Source organism: Cyclospora cayetanensis, unplaced genomic scaffold (genome assembly GCF_002999335.1).
Source record: "Cyclospora cayetanensis isolate NF1_C8 unplaced genomic scaffold, CcayRef3 CcayRef3_contig_45, whole genome shotgun sequence".
NCBI classification, from domain to species: Eukaryota; Apicomplexa; class Conoidasida; order Eucoccidiorida; family Eimeriidae; genus Cyclospora; species Cyclospora cayetanensis.
The window spans coordinates 53,915-69,361 of record NW_020312425.1 but is presented as its reverse complement, the minus strand read 5'-3'; the positions used below and the strand labels follow the sequence as shown (position 1 = coordinate 69,361).

Genomic DNA, 15,447 nt, shown 5'->3' with positions numbered 1-15,447 from the left:
CAAAAATGCTGTTTCTTCATAGCACAAACATTATTTTTTCCCCATAGACACGCAGTTAAAGCCACTGATAGAAAAGTAGCATAAATGTATGTAACTGCTAAGCCAGCATCCATCATTTGTTGCTGCCCTCTACAGGTCAGTCTTCAGCGTGTAAAATCTTAACCAACCACAGGTACAGTTTACCACCTCACAACGCCCAAATTGGCATCATCAGATACTCTACGCAGCGCCAAGTACTGGACTCCCACCACCTTGGCAGCAGCGCACAGAATCAACAGCTTGTTAGTGGGTGAGGAAAGTACGCCTGTCGCCCCTTGCGCCAGCTGTCATTGCACCACAGATGCGGTGTCTAGTCCTGTCCCTTCGAATTTGGGCAGCACCTCTTTTGAGGAGATACCTGTGCTTTTGTTGCTGCTATTGTTGTTGGGGTTGTTATGGCTGCTTTGCTTCGCCTCATAGCATTAGCTCTTCATGCTGATATGGAGGGCCCCTCTATTAAGGGGCGCGTGTGATGGGACCCCAACATCTTATATCAGGAACCATTGTGCTTCAAAGAACTAATACGATGGCACGGCCGATAAAGGTAGACATCGAACTGGTCTCTAACGACTTAGCCAGCAACAGAAAACGACTGGTGACGCCGGGACCAATTAGTACATGATGCAGCCAGCAAGGGGCTGAGAAAATCACACTAGGTTACAGACGTAGCCTGCCGCTTCTATTGGCTCTTCGAGTGGTTTCCCGCAAAGATAAGAGTAGCAGTAGCAAGATTTTGATGCATTGTAAATGGGTTACGAGAGCGTTAGTCTACCTTGATTAGTATTCCGGCAGCATAGGAATCTGGATCTGGCAGCTACGAAATTGAACAAGCACAAAAGTGAAAACTACGCGAGTAGCTGCATCAACAACAGCAAATACTGGAAAGTTCCAACAACGATGGAAATACCCAAGCGGTGGACCGACACGCGGTTCCCACGCCTGACTTACTAAAATTGCCAGGTTGCTGAAGCGTATTCAGACAGAAACTGTAGGGGGTCAACCTACGCTATGCAAGTACAACTATTGAATTCATCTTCATAAGAGATTTGTCTAGTATTGACTGCATAGTTTGGCTGCATATTCGTTCTTCTTTTTGCACAACTGAATTCATTCCCTATCGCAGTGCGCGCAGTGCACCGGAGCGGCAAGTTACTGGAACCTCAAGTGGTCAGTGGTTGCAAATACGTGCGCGTATCCTGTAAGGCAAGCACCAGAAACGGGGCAAGCTCTGGAGTATGCGCGATTAATGCCTGCCCTGGAGGTCATATAGGGTTTTTTTGATAGTGTATTTGCATAGGTACACTGGGTAGCGTTACCGATGCCACAGGACAACAATTCGCCAAATGACACAACCGGGAAACAAATGCCTAGCACCGTCTCATTTCGTAATTTTTCATCTGTGTTTCGTCTTTTTTGTTATGTTTCAGGGCGTATGACGAGTCCCGTAAGCTGCACAAGGATGTGTCTGCTGTACGCGCCACGGATGCAAACGCAAAAGTGGAGTTACTTGACTCGAAAAAAGAGAGGCACCGGCAATGCTTGCCGCCGAAGCTTATTGTTGGTGGCTCTACCACTGTTCAGCCGTCATTTTCCATAACTCTAGCGGATTGTGCTTCCGTGGCTCTGAAGCGAGCTACCATGGGCACCTCAGCGTCGATGGCAGGTTATTTGCCACCAGAAATAGTACGGCCCTCGACCCCCAGACTTTCAAACGCATGAAATAGAGCATCTGGTGAGGCATGCATTTCGTAAGGCCATTGCCTTCATATTTCTCTAAACGGGCGTGCGGTCACTTCCATACGCGGTGCTCCGAGGCCGTCAGGGGGCCCCCGCAGCTTCTGGCTTGGGGAAATCAACCACGAGAAGCATTAGTATTATATCTGGAGACACGAGATCAATATTTTCTGGAGGCAGCATGGAGCTTTAAGCCTCTGTCCCTAGGCGTTCAGGTTTTTTTTTGGACCGTCACCTCAATGCTCAGCAGCACATGGGGTTGTCCCCAACTTCATGGCCCCCTAGGGCCCCCCTCGAATTAACTGCCCACGCTGTCAATATTATCTGCTATCGCGGGCTCAGAGCCCCTGCATCTGTCTGGAGAACAGCAAGATCTGTAGAAACACCGCTTGTCACAACGCGATCACCACGTGTAGTACGAAGAGAAGCTCCGGCAATACCAGCAATAGGCGTGGTAGCTGGCAATAACGAAGCGAATATTAATGGTAAACGCAAGCAATCGGGGTCCCACAGGGCCCTCCACTTCTCCCTTCCCCCTTGTTCTCCGGCAAACATCGAGAGCATCAAGTCTGGGGCTTGCAAAACGTTTCGGGCAGGTGCATCCACCGCGTCGGGCGCAGTGGCTTCTGTTTTATCAGTAGCACACGACTCCTCTCCAACAGCTCCCGCAGGTTCAGTCTCGGAAACTGCACAATTAGCAGCAGCAGGAGAGGAGGAGGGGCCAAGTTATTTAGAACTTCTATGGCGTTTCCCGCCAAAGCCACCTCACATCCCGCAGACTGTGTGGCGAGGTCTTTTACGGGGGTTGCACCTTCGCCCCGATACCCCAGTTGGCATAACGACTCGCCTTGTTGAGTTGTTCTTTACCAGGGGGGGGACAGCAGCAGCTTTCAGCCCAGAGTATCCCAAACCCGAATGTACTAACGGCTACCAAAGCCAGCATGAACAGCAGCCACACGAGCGCCAGAAGGAGTCGCCTGCGTATGCGCTCGACGCACAGCTGTCAAAGGCGGAGATGGCTTCTTTTGGACGATTTGCGTATCTGGATCGACTAAGTCCCCTCGTTTCCACAGTGGAAAACTTTGATTCACTTCTTATTGACCCCACACACTGTAGCCGCAGCACCAGCGACACATACTATCTAGACCCTAACTTTTCGCTCACTCACGCACAGCTAGACGCTCTGGCACGGCAGCAGGACGACGCCGCCAGTAACAACATTTTGGCCAGCAGCAGCCGAATGGTTCTCCGTACACACGGGACAGCTCATCAGGCCTTTGTGCTTGGCAGCGGCATGCGGCGAGCTATCTGGTGTGGGGCTGTGGCGCGGAGGGACCAAGTAGACTCTACGCACTATCCAGTCTTTCACCAAGTAGACGGCATCTCTGTCTTTGAGCCGCTTCATACTACCAGTAAAGACCTGGAGACTGCGACAGCGTGCTTAGACACCCTTAAAAGGCAGCACACTGCGCTACTGCACGCAATAGATTTGGTGCGGAAAATGCAGAGTCAGCAGCATCAGGATGCAGCCGGGGGGCAGGAGGAGGGCTTGGGCTCTGCTGCTGCGGCAGCTGCCGGCTTGTCGGTCCACGCAGTGAGGAATCTCTGCTCCTTCGCTTGTCTGAGCGAAGAAAACCCTTACCGCAGCAATCCAATTGTGCTGCAGCTTCAGGTGACCTTGGAGAAGCTCGTGCGCTTTCTTTGGGCACACAAGCCCCATGCCGCGCCTGGCGCGATGCCGAACAGCACAAATGCAACAACAGACGGCCATGCCAACAGCAACGCACGCAGCACCGAGTTGAAGCTACGTTGGGTGTATGATGCATATTTTCCGTTTACCTCCCCTTCCTTAGAGCTGGAAGTACTACACGAGGGTCGCTGGCTGGAGGTTTTGGGGGCCGGTGAGATAAAGCCGCAGATTATCGCCACTGCATGCAGCCAGCAACACCAACAGCAGAAACAGGGACAGCTGAGGCATGAGCTGCCATTCCATCCAGAGGCTCGGGGTTGGGCATTTGGATTAGGGATTGAAAGGGTGGCAATGGTGCTGTTTTCTGTTGATGATATTCGTATTCTTTGGTCCACAGACCATCGCTTCACGCAACAATTCACCGAAGGACGAGTTAAGACCTTTGTGGCCTTTTCTCACATGCCACCTGTATTCAAGGATATTTCCTTCTGGCTTCCAAAGAAGAAGGCTCCCACGGAGAGTTTTCAGGGTAGCAGCAGCGATTTGGCGGCTACAGTATCCCAAACAGACGGGCCCTCAAGCGGACAGGGGCCGCCTATCTGCCCTGCGTCATTCGACCTGTCACGATTCTATGAGGTTTGCAGGGAGGAGGGGGGTTCACTGATAGAGAGTGTGGCTTTGCAAGATGCTTTCACGCACCCAAAGACGGGGCGACAGAGCCTTTGCTTCCGTATTACTTACAAGGCCTTGGACCGCACCCTCACTCACGCAGAAGTCAACGCACTACAGGAGAAACTCATCACGAAACTGCAGCAAATTTTCGAGATCGAACTCAGATAGCTATAGAGGCATACACTTCAGCGCATTTCTGACCGCGGATGGACAGAGAGCAACCGAGAACGACCCCGAAAACTTGCTTTCCTAGCTTTTCCCCGCCCTGAGCAACTCCGATGCGTGCTGCGCCAATTCTGAGATACACGACAGGCCTAATCTGGCCGCTGTGTGCTGACCCGAGACGGAGAATCGCGAAGTTCCTCAGCCATGGAAAGTTCGTTACACGTGCTCTTAGCAGAAGATGTGGAATAAAACGAAGAGAAAATGGCAGATATACATGCAGCTACGTAGGCCGGGTATTCAGAAAGGGGGGAAACTTTAAAAAGTTTGGTAGAACGTGCTGTTTTTCGAGGCTCTGTGAAGAGAGGTAAGCGTTCCGGTGGCCTCTTGAATGGCCGCTCGTGCAGGCGTCCGATTTTACGCCACTGCGAGCTTTAATTTGCAGACCATGGGCCCCCAGTTCGGTTTATTGGTGTGCTACCGAAGGCCAAACTGTGAAAAAAAAATACATATTGCACATCTGCAGAAAATGCAAGTTCCCAGAAACCTTGAAACTCAAGCAATTTCACGCTATCGAGTAGAAATACATTAAGCAATTTTTAGAAGTAATAGTTGCAATAACTCAAATGCGAGGTTTGTAACCTGATGACCATTGCATTAAAGAATATGGTCCCTTCAAACCCCGTGATTATTTTGTTTAGCTGTACGTCAACAACTTATCAGTAGCAACTTTTTCAGGAGTATTGACCAGTCACATGCAACAAGGAGGCAGAACCCGTGGGACTGCACCAGCTTGAAGGCCTTCTTTCCAACTGTTTGAAGCCTGGATAATTAAAGTTATATGTGGAATACTGTAAGTAGTGGCTCAATATGCTTAAACAGTTGAATCCTGTAGACCTAAATCTTGCGAAAGAAACAGCAAGAGTCATATAGCAATGGAGGACGCTAAATCTTTCTTGGCTTCCTCTGTGCTTTGCGGCACCAGCATGGCAATAAGTGCTGATTTTCATTAGAGCCACAGGAGTTACTGACCTATCGGGCAAGAAGCTTTGTACCCCTGCACAGCATTTCATATGCATAATTAATCAAAGCCACTGCTGTCATTGTAACCCGTCCATTGGGTCACGCCTAATAGTTCGCCTCATTTATGTTTCTTGGTCCCCACAAAGAAGAACCTCTATATAAATCCTTGATTAGTCACTGCACCGAGAGGTTCTGCACTGAACAGTGGAAGCCCAGACGAAGGTTCTAGCGTGTTTTGGGGAACGGGCAGCCTTCCCTGCTAGCCCCTGACCCATGAGAGCCCCAGTACGAGGGGATAATAGAAGAAAGAAGCGTAAGGTGCAGTGCTGCTTGAGTTGAGTGGACAATTGTATATAGCCGCACACAGTAACTTCGCACAGACTCGGCTTACATTGTGGTACTGTGGAGGTGACACACCTCGATGGCTCATTGAATATGCGAATATGCCATTATATAGGTCCGACAGTTGAATGCGTCATAATCATCTTCAAGCTCATATACAATGAACTATTCAAGCATGGCGGACGCAGCCCGCCAATATCCGGGCTCGATAGGTGTGAAAATGGTTTTTGTGGCTGTGAAGCAGAGCCACTGCATCGAAATTGTAATCCTCCCACTTGCCTTAGTCTTAATCAGTTAAACAGTTACAAGCTCTTATTGCACTATTTATATATGAGAATTAATCACTATTTTCCCCTTTTGAAGGCAGCCTATGCGCGGAACCCCAGAGCTCTCCGCTTGAGCCTCGAGACGAGGAAGCCCCGTTGGTGTGCAGTGGCCATGAGTATATATACATATTTCTCTTCCTTTCACCTCTTAGTCCGAATAATTACCACCTCTAACGTCTCCACTAAAGGGCGAATTCGATGGAAATCTGCCCCGGAGGCCATTCTAGCGGGAGCTAGCTGGAGCAGAAATGGCCATCTCCTTGTAATGCACAACCCAGGGTGTTGATTCTACCTTGTTAGCCCATTCCGGTTGCTGAATTACGGTGATTTTACTCTCTTTTCTTCCATGTCCTCCTTCTCAGCTGCCTAGGGGCCCCGTCCGTTCATTTTTGTCATTTTAGCAGCAGAAGGCACGCGTATATCATTGGGGGCTATTGGCAGGAGGCAGCCCTCTACGTGGTTGCAAGGCCCACTGCCGCGAGCATCCCTTGGCACTATCTCATCTCCCCCCCGGGGCTTCGGCTAACGGGACCCTTGGCTCAATGAGGTATGGTGTGACTGGTACTCCCAGGAGGCCTCCCTGGGCCCCTGCATCTACACTTCTATGGGGAATTCTGCAGCTTGTGCTGATCCTCAGCACGAAGGAAACACAGAGTCACCGTCAGTTCCGCAGTAGGAGACTGCTGGGCCGAGTCTCAACCTCTTTGGACTCTCCACTCGCCTTCCCTCATGCAGAAGATCATGGGAGCCTGGATGACTCCGTGGAGGTACCACACCTCTCGAGTTCTGCTGGTTCTCTAAGTGAGCACTCACTTCCTCTGACGAGCAGGCCCACCGGCTTCACAGAAGTCAATGCCAGCCCACAATCGTCTTCATCTACGGACTCTCCCATGAGAAAGCGGCCCCAAGGTACTGGGCGTACCAATAGGCAGCCTTCAGCCAACAGAGATACTGACCGCCCAGTAGAAGAGTCCCAACCTCATGAGGGCGAGCCAGATTCGCCTGAGGTGCATGAATTTTCTCCTTCAGGATCTAAAGGGCCCCTCCAGACAAAAACTCCCGTAGCCGCAGAAGAAGCTCTTGATGTCGAACAGTCAGGTACTGAGCCTGCGGAGCTCTCTGAGAGCTCAAGTCACCAAGGTATACTGGCTGATTCCGATAGTAACACAGAGGGCGCCCAGCAAAACTTGAAGGACTCAAGGGTGTCCACTGTTCCGCCGCCGAGGTCAGATATATCCAGCGGTCAGGAATCAAAATCTGTGGGTAGTGTACCACAAAGCAAGCCAGTTCTTCCCACATATCAAGCTACATCAAATGATGGAGATGAAGACGAAACACAAGAAGACTCTCTTTCAGGGGCCGCACCTGTGGAGCAGCACGAAGCACCAGAAGGCCTCAAGGGTCCTGGGAACGTCTCTACTATGCACGATGAAGTGCCTGAGACGGCACATTCCCCTCCGAAGACACTTCCAAACCACCGCAAACACACCGAACTTCAGCAAGAGAAACCAACAGAAGAATACGACCAGGAAGAAACCGCACAAGTCCGCGAAGAAGAACAAACGAATGCCCAGATACATGACTCCACATTGAACCATGACGACGAGCTGTTGGAAAGCCACGAACAAGAAGGTGCTTACGGAGGCGCAGGAGAGCCTAGCAACGCTCCTGATCTGGGGTCTTCTAATCTCCACCGAAAGGAGTTCTCGCAGAAAGGCTTAAAGGTGGTAGACCCGGATGATGTACCTACTGTGGAGGAGCTGCTCCAGCAGCTATCTCAACCAGTCTCTGCCGCGCATCAAACAATTAAAAAGCCTGATCTAGATAAAGCTGATTACGCTGCCTTTAAGCTGCGAGATCTGGGGCTTTCCGGGCTTGTATCAGTGGACCCAAAACAGGAGACGGGGGCGTTTGCTATTTCCGTCGGCTGCGGATATTTCCATGACCCCCCAGAGCTGCCCGGCCTGGCCCACATGCTGGAGCACATGATATTCTTGGGAAGCGCCTCGCAACCTCAGGCAACTAGCTGGGACGAACTAATCAACTCAAGGAGTGGGGTGCACAATGCACACACGAAACCTGATACCACAACCTTCTACGTGACGGCGCCTACTCAGCACATTCCGGAGCTCTTAGACGTGTTCCTCCAACATCTTCTGACGCCTGCACTGCTCCCAGAGCAGGTTCAGTCGGAGGTGGGCACCTAATCTGCAGGGGCAGTGCGTGTTTTTGTGTCCAGCCCCTCCTATCTCGTCTTGCCGCTTTGGCGGGAAAGATGCAGCTGAAAGATTTCTTTCCGAAAAGGAAAGTAAAGCTTGTCTCACGTGGTGCCTTTTGTGGCCCTTATGCGTTAATTATGCACAGGCTATGGCGCTCCAGTATGAGCACGAGAAGAACACTCCTGACCTAGAGCGCGTGGCACTCCACATTGCGCTGATGCATCTGCCTGATAGCGGCACACCGATAGCCACCTCAGCGGCGAGTAAGCCCCCTGTCTCCGCCAAGTTTGGTACAGGAAGCCTGGATACCCTTTGCAACAAACCTACAGAAAGTGGCATCGACCTTCTACAGTCTCTGCGGCACTTTCATCAGAAGTGCTATGTTCCAAGCAACATGTCAATAGCCATGAGGTACGGTGTAGGTGCTTCGTAAAGGAACTTAAGAGAACACTTTACGTGCCTACTCCTAGCTAGATCTATTTTGCATCTCGAGAAAGCACCCTTATTCAGCTCCAGCCATTAAGCTGCTGCCGTAGTATGCCCTTCTCGTTTGGTCTGCCAGACATTTTGAAACAACACTATCCTGAATTTTAATATGGTGTCCTTTTGTGGATCTGCAGGATGGGCAATCCTCACGCAGACGGAAGTGAACATTCATATCGTTTATTGGACGTTGTGGACATCATCTCTACAAAATTCTCGCAAAACGTCAAGGAAGCATCTAATGAGCCTTCTGGGAAAACAAGGGCAAGCTTTGTGGAGCTTCACAACCCCCTTAGCAGTCCACTCGTCCCAACAAAGATGACTGATGAAGAATCATCCCAGGAAATGGACGTCCCTAATGTTCCCGAAGAAACGAATAGCGACAAGCTGAACGAAGCCCTAACTACGCAGGCGCTGCCTCAAGGTGAGCAAACTTGTGACATCTTCCGTTTCTGGAATGCCTTCACGACCCCGCAGCGGTGTATGTTATCGAAAAACACGCAGCACCCTGGTGATAGTTTGATGTGGTCATGCTACAGGAACCATTATTCGTTTGATGCGTGCCCACGGTTGGAGACGGCGGCTTTTTATCTTCTGGAGTGCCCCTGCTGAATTTACCAACAACCTCTTAGAGTTAGAATGCCAGCCTTCGGCCTTGGTGCAGCATCTGCTCGAACATCCAGTGAAGGGAAGCCTTTTGAGTACCCTCAAGCAAAAAGGTACTCCCTTTTGCCACATGCTGTTCACTGTAGAAAGATTTGTTGTTAAGACCTCACTCTGTAACTCTTCGCGGCGTTATGTGGTTTCTCTAGTGGTCGTCGAAAACCTGATCATTCGGTTGTATATCGCATTGGCCCAATTCGGGTACCCTTCTGATATCGCTCGAGCACCACTGAATTTTGGAAACCCGGTGTATTTGTTCACAGGGTATATTACTAGGGGAGAGGCTTTTAAGCACTGGACCCTCCGAAGTTCCATAACGGGACTAGTTTTGGACACCACAGAAAAGGGGGAAGCAGAACATCACGCGTTGCTGGGCATCGTGCGTCAGTTTACCAGCAAGATGCAGAGCGTTGTGGACAAGCAATTTGTTCGAGACTTTTTCACGAATTATCATGCCCTCAGTCAGCTTCTTTGGAAGTTCCAAGATCCCTTGCCTCCCCTAGAGCAAGTGGTGGCCTCTGCAGAGAATGTGCTGCAGTTCCCAAGTAGACCGGACTTGACGCTGAACACTGGTGTTTGCATCTCACTTCCCTCGGAAGAGGTATTGTTTAAGGAGGTGCGTCGCCTGGTGGAGGCAATGGCCCCGGGAAAGGAAGTTGTTATAATGCTGCAGATGTCTGAGAGCTCCACCCCACAGGAAGCTTATACTGAGGTAGTTGAGTACGGCGTTCGATACTTTGTGGAGCACGGCGATGAGCCTCTTTTGGAAGAAGTTCAGCTAACTTTCCCTCAGCCGCTAGCATGCAAACTACCGGAGGCGCAGGTGCCTCCTCACCCCCCTCCGTCCGTCTGTGTCTTCACTAGTGCGAGAATGCCAACCCTCACCCCGGATAAATCACCCGATTCCAAGGACAAGCACACGCCAGTTAGCCCCCCATGCGCTCTTGTTTCTGACAACGACCTCACCATACTGTGGCACAACGGAGCTCCATTTGATAAATCAATTGTTAGGTCGTTTTATCGGGCTAGGGTTTCGGAGACAGATGCAACTGCCCAAAACGACGCTCTGGGGAAAATATTCTCCCGTATATTTGCCGAATACGCAAAGGTCAAGCTTGCAGCCTATCATGGATGCGGTGTCGACTTAGTTGTCGCGTACACAGGAGGTTCTTTAGTCTTCGAGCTTCAGGTGAGGACAGGCGAGGCTGCTCCCGTATCGTGGGGAGCCCTCCGTTCTGTTTTCGTCAGGGTGCTCTTTGATTCCGCTATGGACTATGCTCGTTTTGCGCACACGTCTATTTCATGTGCTGGTCCAATGCACTGCCATGTTCTTATTCGATCGGACTTTTCCCAGATGGCTATATTCATGTGCATAATTGGTCACGCAGGTGCATCAGAATTTCACAGGTAACTTGTGACAGCCACAGAGAAATTGCGAGTCCATTGTTTGTGTCCTTGGGTTCACTGTGCAGTCGTTTAGCTCGATATTTGAGGAAGTGACGAGAGGTCTGGGAGCAACGTTTCAAGAGACGCTCGCAAATGTGACAGAAGCCGAGTTCAACTTAGTGGTTGCAAGTGTAAGCTTTAAAATCTCCGTAATCGACCTAGCTCGACCCAGTACCTTTATGAGGCTGCTTTAATAATTCCGCGCCTTCATGCTTCTAATACTAGAACATTCCTCGCATGCATCACTCAAAGCGTGTCAGTGAAACAGTAGTAGGGTGGGTAGCACGTTCTGGACAAACAGCTGCTTCACTCTATGGTACGACGGATTGATGCTGGTTTTTGTGTATTGCAGCTGAAGGAAGAAACCAGTGACTTTTCTGCTTTGACGTCGTATGAGTTGGCAATGGACGTTGCCTTAAGCATGGTTCGACAGAGTCGGTATTCACAGTTTGACTTGAAGGAACAACTGCAATCCCCAGAGCTGACATATGAGAACTTCACTACATTCATTAGAGGAAGCTTGGGGAATACTGCCGTGGACTGCTTTGTTATGGGCGACATCGACGCGTCGGATGCTAAGGCCCTTGCGCTTGAGTTCGTGGGCTTGATTCGTTCGAAGTCTATTACTTTTGACGAGGCTTCAGGCAGTGAGGTATGGCAAGCATCCTCGAGTGCTAGTGTCCCCATATACTCCTATGCTTAATTCTATTCCATGCTATAGTACCTCCGAAATGGGTGTAGTACACAATGTGGGGGAGACACCAAGTTTGTTTGTGCTACATTCAAAATCTTCATGTCTTCTTTACAGATTTTGAATCTTACGGCGGACGTGGAAGTGGTCCTGAAGAACCCCATTGTTGGGGATGTCAATCATGCTTATGTCTCTCTTTACGTGTCGGAGCCTCCGGATATACTCGAGTCCGTGCTTTACAGCACCATAGGAGATCTGCTTAGGGCTCCCTTCTTCGACACACTTCGCACCATCAACATGGACGGATACGTTGCTTTTGCTTCTGTCACTGAATTGCCACCAGTGGCAGCGCTAGGCACCATAGTGCAAGTGGGTCTTTTCCCGTACACACACATGCAGCAATTACAGTGTAGAAGTAGAGTCTACTACGTGTAGAGCCATTCCCTGAGGACAGAGTACTTAATTCAGCTCTAACTGAAGTACAATGCTGCACTCTATACAAACTGCCGTGTGCGGGCTCTTGTCCGTCCAATAGTACGTCACAATAGCCCAGAGTGCCTGGATAAAGCCTCTATGGATATAAGGACTCCAGAGTGTGCCGTCTGGTTCTGTCACCCCTTTAGAGTTCCCTTCGCAAGCCCGACGAACTGGAGGAACACGTCTGCACTTTCCTCTACGAAATGGCAAAGATTATTGGCTCCAACCTTAGCACGTCAGATTTTGAACAGCGCCTGCAGTGGATTGGTCGAAGCAGATTTGCCCGAGAGCAGTCCAATTTCGCTGACTTCTTTTCGGGGTGAGCAAACTACTCTTAGCACTACCTTTATTAGAAGGAAAGGAATTCAGTAGGGTGTCCATGGAAAATAGCCTTTGTGGGAATGATTGGATTTGAAGAGGAGCTCACGTGTCTTCTACAGGTGAGTATGGAATGTATGAATTGGACACAGTATCGCTGCTTTCGCCAAATTTTGCGAATGCTACAGAGCTGTTTCTCAAGTTTCCGCACGAAGCTTCTGCTTCATTCGGTCTGAGGTAAGCCATTTCTTCCCAATTCTTTTGGGGCGACTCACCGACTTCTTTGCAATTAGCGGCTTATTAGTGGGCTGGATGAGCCGAATTGAGGCCACCGCACAGGCAGTGCTGTGACACCTCAGCCTGCGTTGCCTTTGCTATCAAGCACTCAATTTCGTACATTGGGGTGATGACGTGCCGTTGTTTATGGGCACAAGTGCAATGTCCTTTGTGCAGCTCTATGCCTTTACCTTCATGTCGATGGGTTGCTCCTCGTTTAGAACTATGAATGTTGACGTATCGCATATTTGGGTAGTCGTTTTGTCTGTGTCTTTGTAGTTTGCGGCGGTTGCCTCCGAGAACTTTGCGCACTGTCCTGTTTCCCTTCACGAGTACTTGCAAAAGCTGGTCATGGGACCTTCAAGGCGTCGTATTACTGTAAAGGTCAGCCAGGAAGAGCCTGTGTGTTGCGTAGTTGACAGAGAGCAGACCTCACAGAATGCTATTGCATGTCCGCTTATCAGTGTTCTGAGGTAAACTGAGACCTGCTTCTTACGTAGGTTCGTAGGCCGACCTTGCCATATTTAGATCTGTTGCTTCCTTTTCCGAATGTCATTGGACATTTCCCTGCATGCAATTCCTTTTCATGCAGCTGGAGGCAGACGCTCCGGAAAGAAGCAGCTCTGACCAGACTAGTCAGGCGCAGTGTAACCTTCCTGGCCAGCCTCCTCTAGAAACTCCTGCAGAGGCCCCCATTGGCACTAAGCGCACGCAGCCACTTTCAGATGGAACTAGTCTGGAGGGGGGAGGAGGTAAACAAAGGAAGGGACTGGTTGAGCAAAGGTCTACAGACGGGCAGCAAGTACACGAGATTGGCCAGGAAATGCAGAACGGCCCAGAGCAGATGAATACTAATACAACACCGCTGGAGGTAGACAATGATTCTACGGCGGAGCCACTGACGCTCTATGCAACGAGTGAAACAGCAATAGCGCCTGTGGGCGGCTCTACGGAACTCACCTTTGGGCCTGTTACTACAACGTTTGGGGCATCGGGCAGCGCGGCATTATCAGAACGTGCTATGGCTAGTGCTAAGGAAGAAGACGCTGAAGCTCTTCAATTCTGTGCGAACGAAAAGTCCAACTCGTGAGCTGCTCTCACGTACTCCGATGTCATTAAGTCAGCTCACTAGCTTTGCAGTGCAGGGGTCGCGCACCATCAGTCATTACATTTTGTAGGTAATCCATATGAGTGGCCCTGCGATGTAAATGCTTTCTCGTTGCCCCAATTTCTAAATATAGCTTCTCATTGTCACATTGGTACATACCTTTCAACTTATTCTCGTTCATTTTTACCATGTGGGTGGTACTTTGTTTTATGTTGGCGTGTACATGAGCGACCTTGGGTTGATTCCTGCATTGAAGGGGGGGTGTTGAGCCCTATTCGGTTTTCCTGTACATCCATAACATTCAGGGAAATACTGTCATCTTGCTGTATGCAGGCCCCGCAAGGTCGTGAAGCTCACCGAGTTCGCCGAAAAGCCGCAGGTGGAGCGGGAACGCCTCTTGGCGTATCTCAGAGAGCAGCTCAGCAGTGTGGAGAACGACGACCATAATGCGTTGTGGACGGGTTTCGAGACTGATCGGTACTGCACTGTCCGCGAAGCGACAGTGCGGAGAACTGCTACCTGTAACGACTCAAATGCTCACTCCACATCCAAAATTATTCAGGAGGACGATACCTGGTCGCAGCTTGCCAGCACCACCGCAGGCACGAAAACGCACCCTGAGGCTGAAACCGCGCAAGAGGCGTCCGATGCAGCGCAAGAGCAGAGCCATATAGCAGCTTCCTTACAACTGGAAACGCAGGTACTTGAGCAACAGAATCAGCAAATTAAGCTACTGCAGCATCTTCAGCAAGCGCTGCTCAATGCACAGCAACAGAGCACGGCTACAGCAATAGCCGCCATGTCGTCCTCAGGAGCCTTCTTGCCCCCGCAAGCCTCGACGATGAATTTGCCTGAAGCAGGCGTCCAACTGCCCTTACAACAGCAACAGCCAACCCTGTCTCCGGATGCCAGGCAGCTTGGTAATGCTGCGTGGGTACAGCAGCAGCAGCAGAAGCTGATACAACCACGAGTTGCCGAGTTGCGCAGATTCGGATCGGTGCCATCATTTGTGTTCGGAGGTTCTGCGGGTAATGCACTGAGCTCGCGCAGTCAGCCTCTTACAGAGGGAGCTTCTTTAAACTTGGTGGAAGGACTGCAGGCAGCGCGGCAGCTTCAAGCTAGGGCACGACAACTACAAATGCTTCAGTCGCGAAAAGAAGCCATCCAGCAGGAGATCAACTTTATTGAAAATCGCTTGCTGATGAATAGAGCTGCACCTACGACGACGGCTCCCAGAAGTAATGAGTTATAACAAGCTTTCTCTCTTCACCGTAGGCCCAACAATTTTTTTCCTTCGCACCGTTACATTGGCCGGATCGAGCGCCAACCAGAAGCTGCAACAGGAGTGGCTAGCGTGACACTGGCGTTGATGGCATAAGGTGTGGTCTTGGTCGGCTATATATCTCGTCTGCTCCAGTAGCAGGCCCAGCTGACTCATCTGAAATGCTTAGGGCGTTTCGTGTGGTGTGTTTGAGGGTCTGCTATTTCTTCCTACCAACTGACTTTAGAGCTATTGTGGGGACTGGCATTTCCCAGGCATATGCATGAAGACGAATAAGTTGTGATATCTTTGCGCATATCTTCAATGTATATGACGGCGCTGCAGTGCCCCTGATATACGTTGTGCACTTTCGTGACGTGATGTCGTAGGGCAGAGTCGGCTTTGTAAAGAACTCTTTTTATTAGAGAGTTCATCGGGAAGTATAGCACCTATGGTGCTAGTTGCTCTCCTGGCTACCTGGTGCGTTCAGCGCCAGACGGTTCTCGTACAAGATGTC

General features: G+C 50.4%; 2 protein-coding genes across 2 annotated transcripts; both read left to right on the top strand.

The window, feature by feature from the left end:
- Positions 1-565: 565 nt before the first annotated feature.
- On the top strand, positions 566-4,303 carry LOC34619231. Its single transcript, XM_022732534.2, has 6 exons — positions 566-634; positions 1,000-1,053; positions 1,163-1,300; positions 1,489-1,722; positions 1,875-1,910; positions 2,021-4,303. Exons 1-6 carry the CDS (start codon positions 566-568, stop codon positions 4,301-4,303), a joined length of 2,814 nt encoding a protein of 937 aa, XP_022592530.2.
- A 1,534-nt stretch (positions 4,304-5,837) lies between these two features.
- Positions 5,838-14,921, top strand: LOC34619232 (nardilysin). Its single transcript, XM_026334568.1, has 16 exons — positions 5,838-5,924; positions 6,026-6,097; positions 6,396-8,183; positions 8,353-8,618; positions 8,828-9,114; positions 9,230-9,409; positions 9,617-10,542; positions 10,826-10,930; positions 11,152-11,451; positions 11,608-11,859; positions 12,114-12,286; positions 12,474-12,522; positions 12,841-12,945; positions 13,154-13,625; positions 13,975-14,369; positions 14,445-14,921. Exons 1-16 carry the CDS (start codon positions 5,838-5,840, stop codon positions 14,919-14,921), a joined length of 5,934 nt encoding a protein of 1,977 aa, XP_026190353.1.
- Positions 14,922-15,447: the final 526 nt, after the last annotated feature.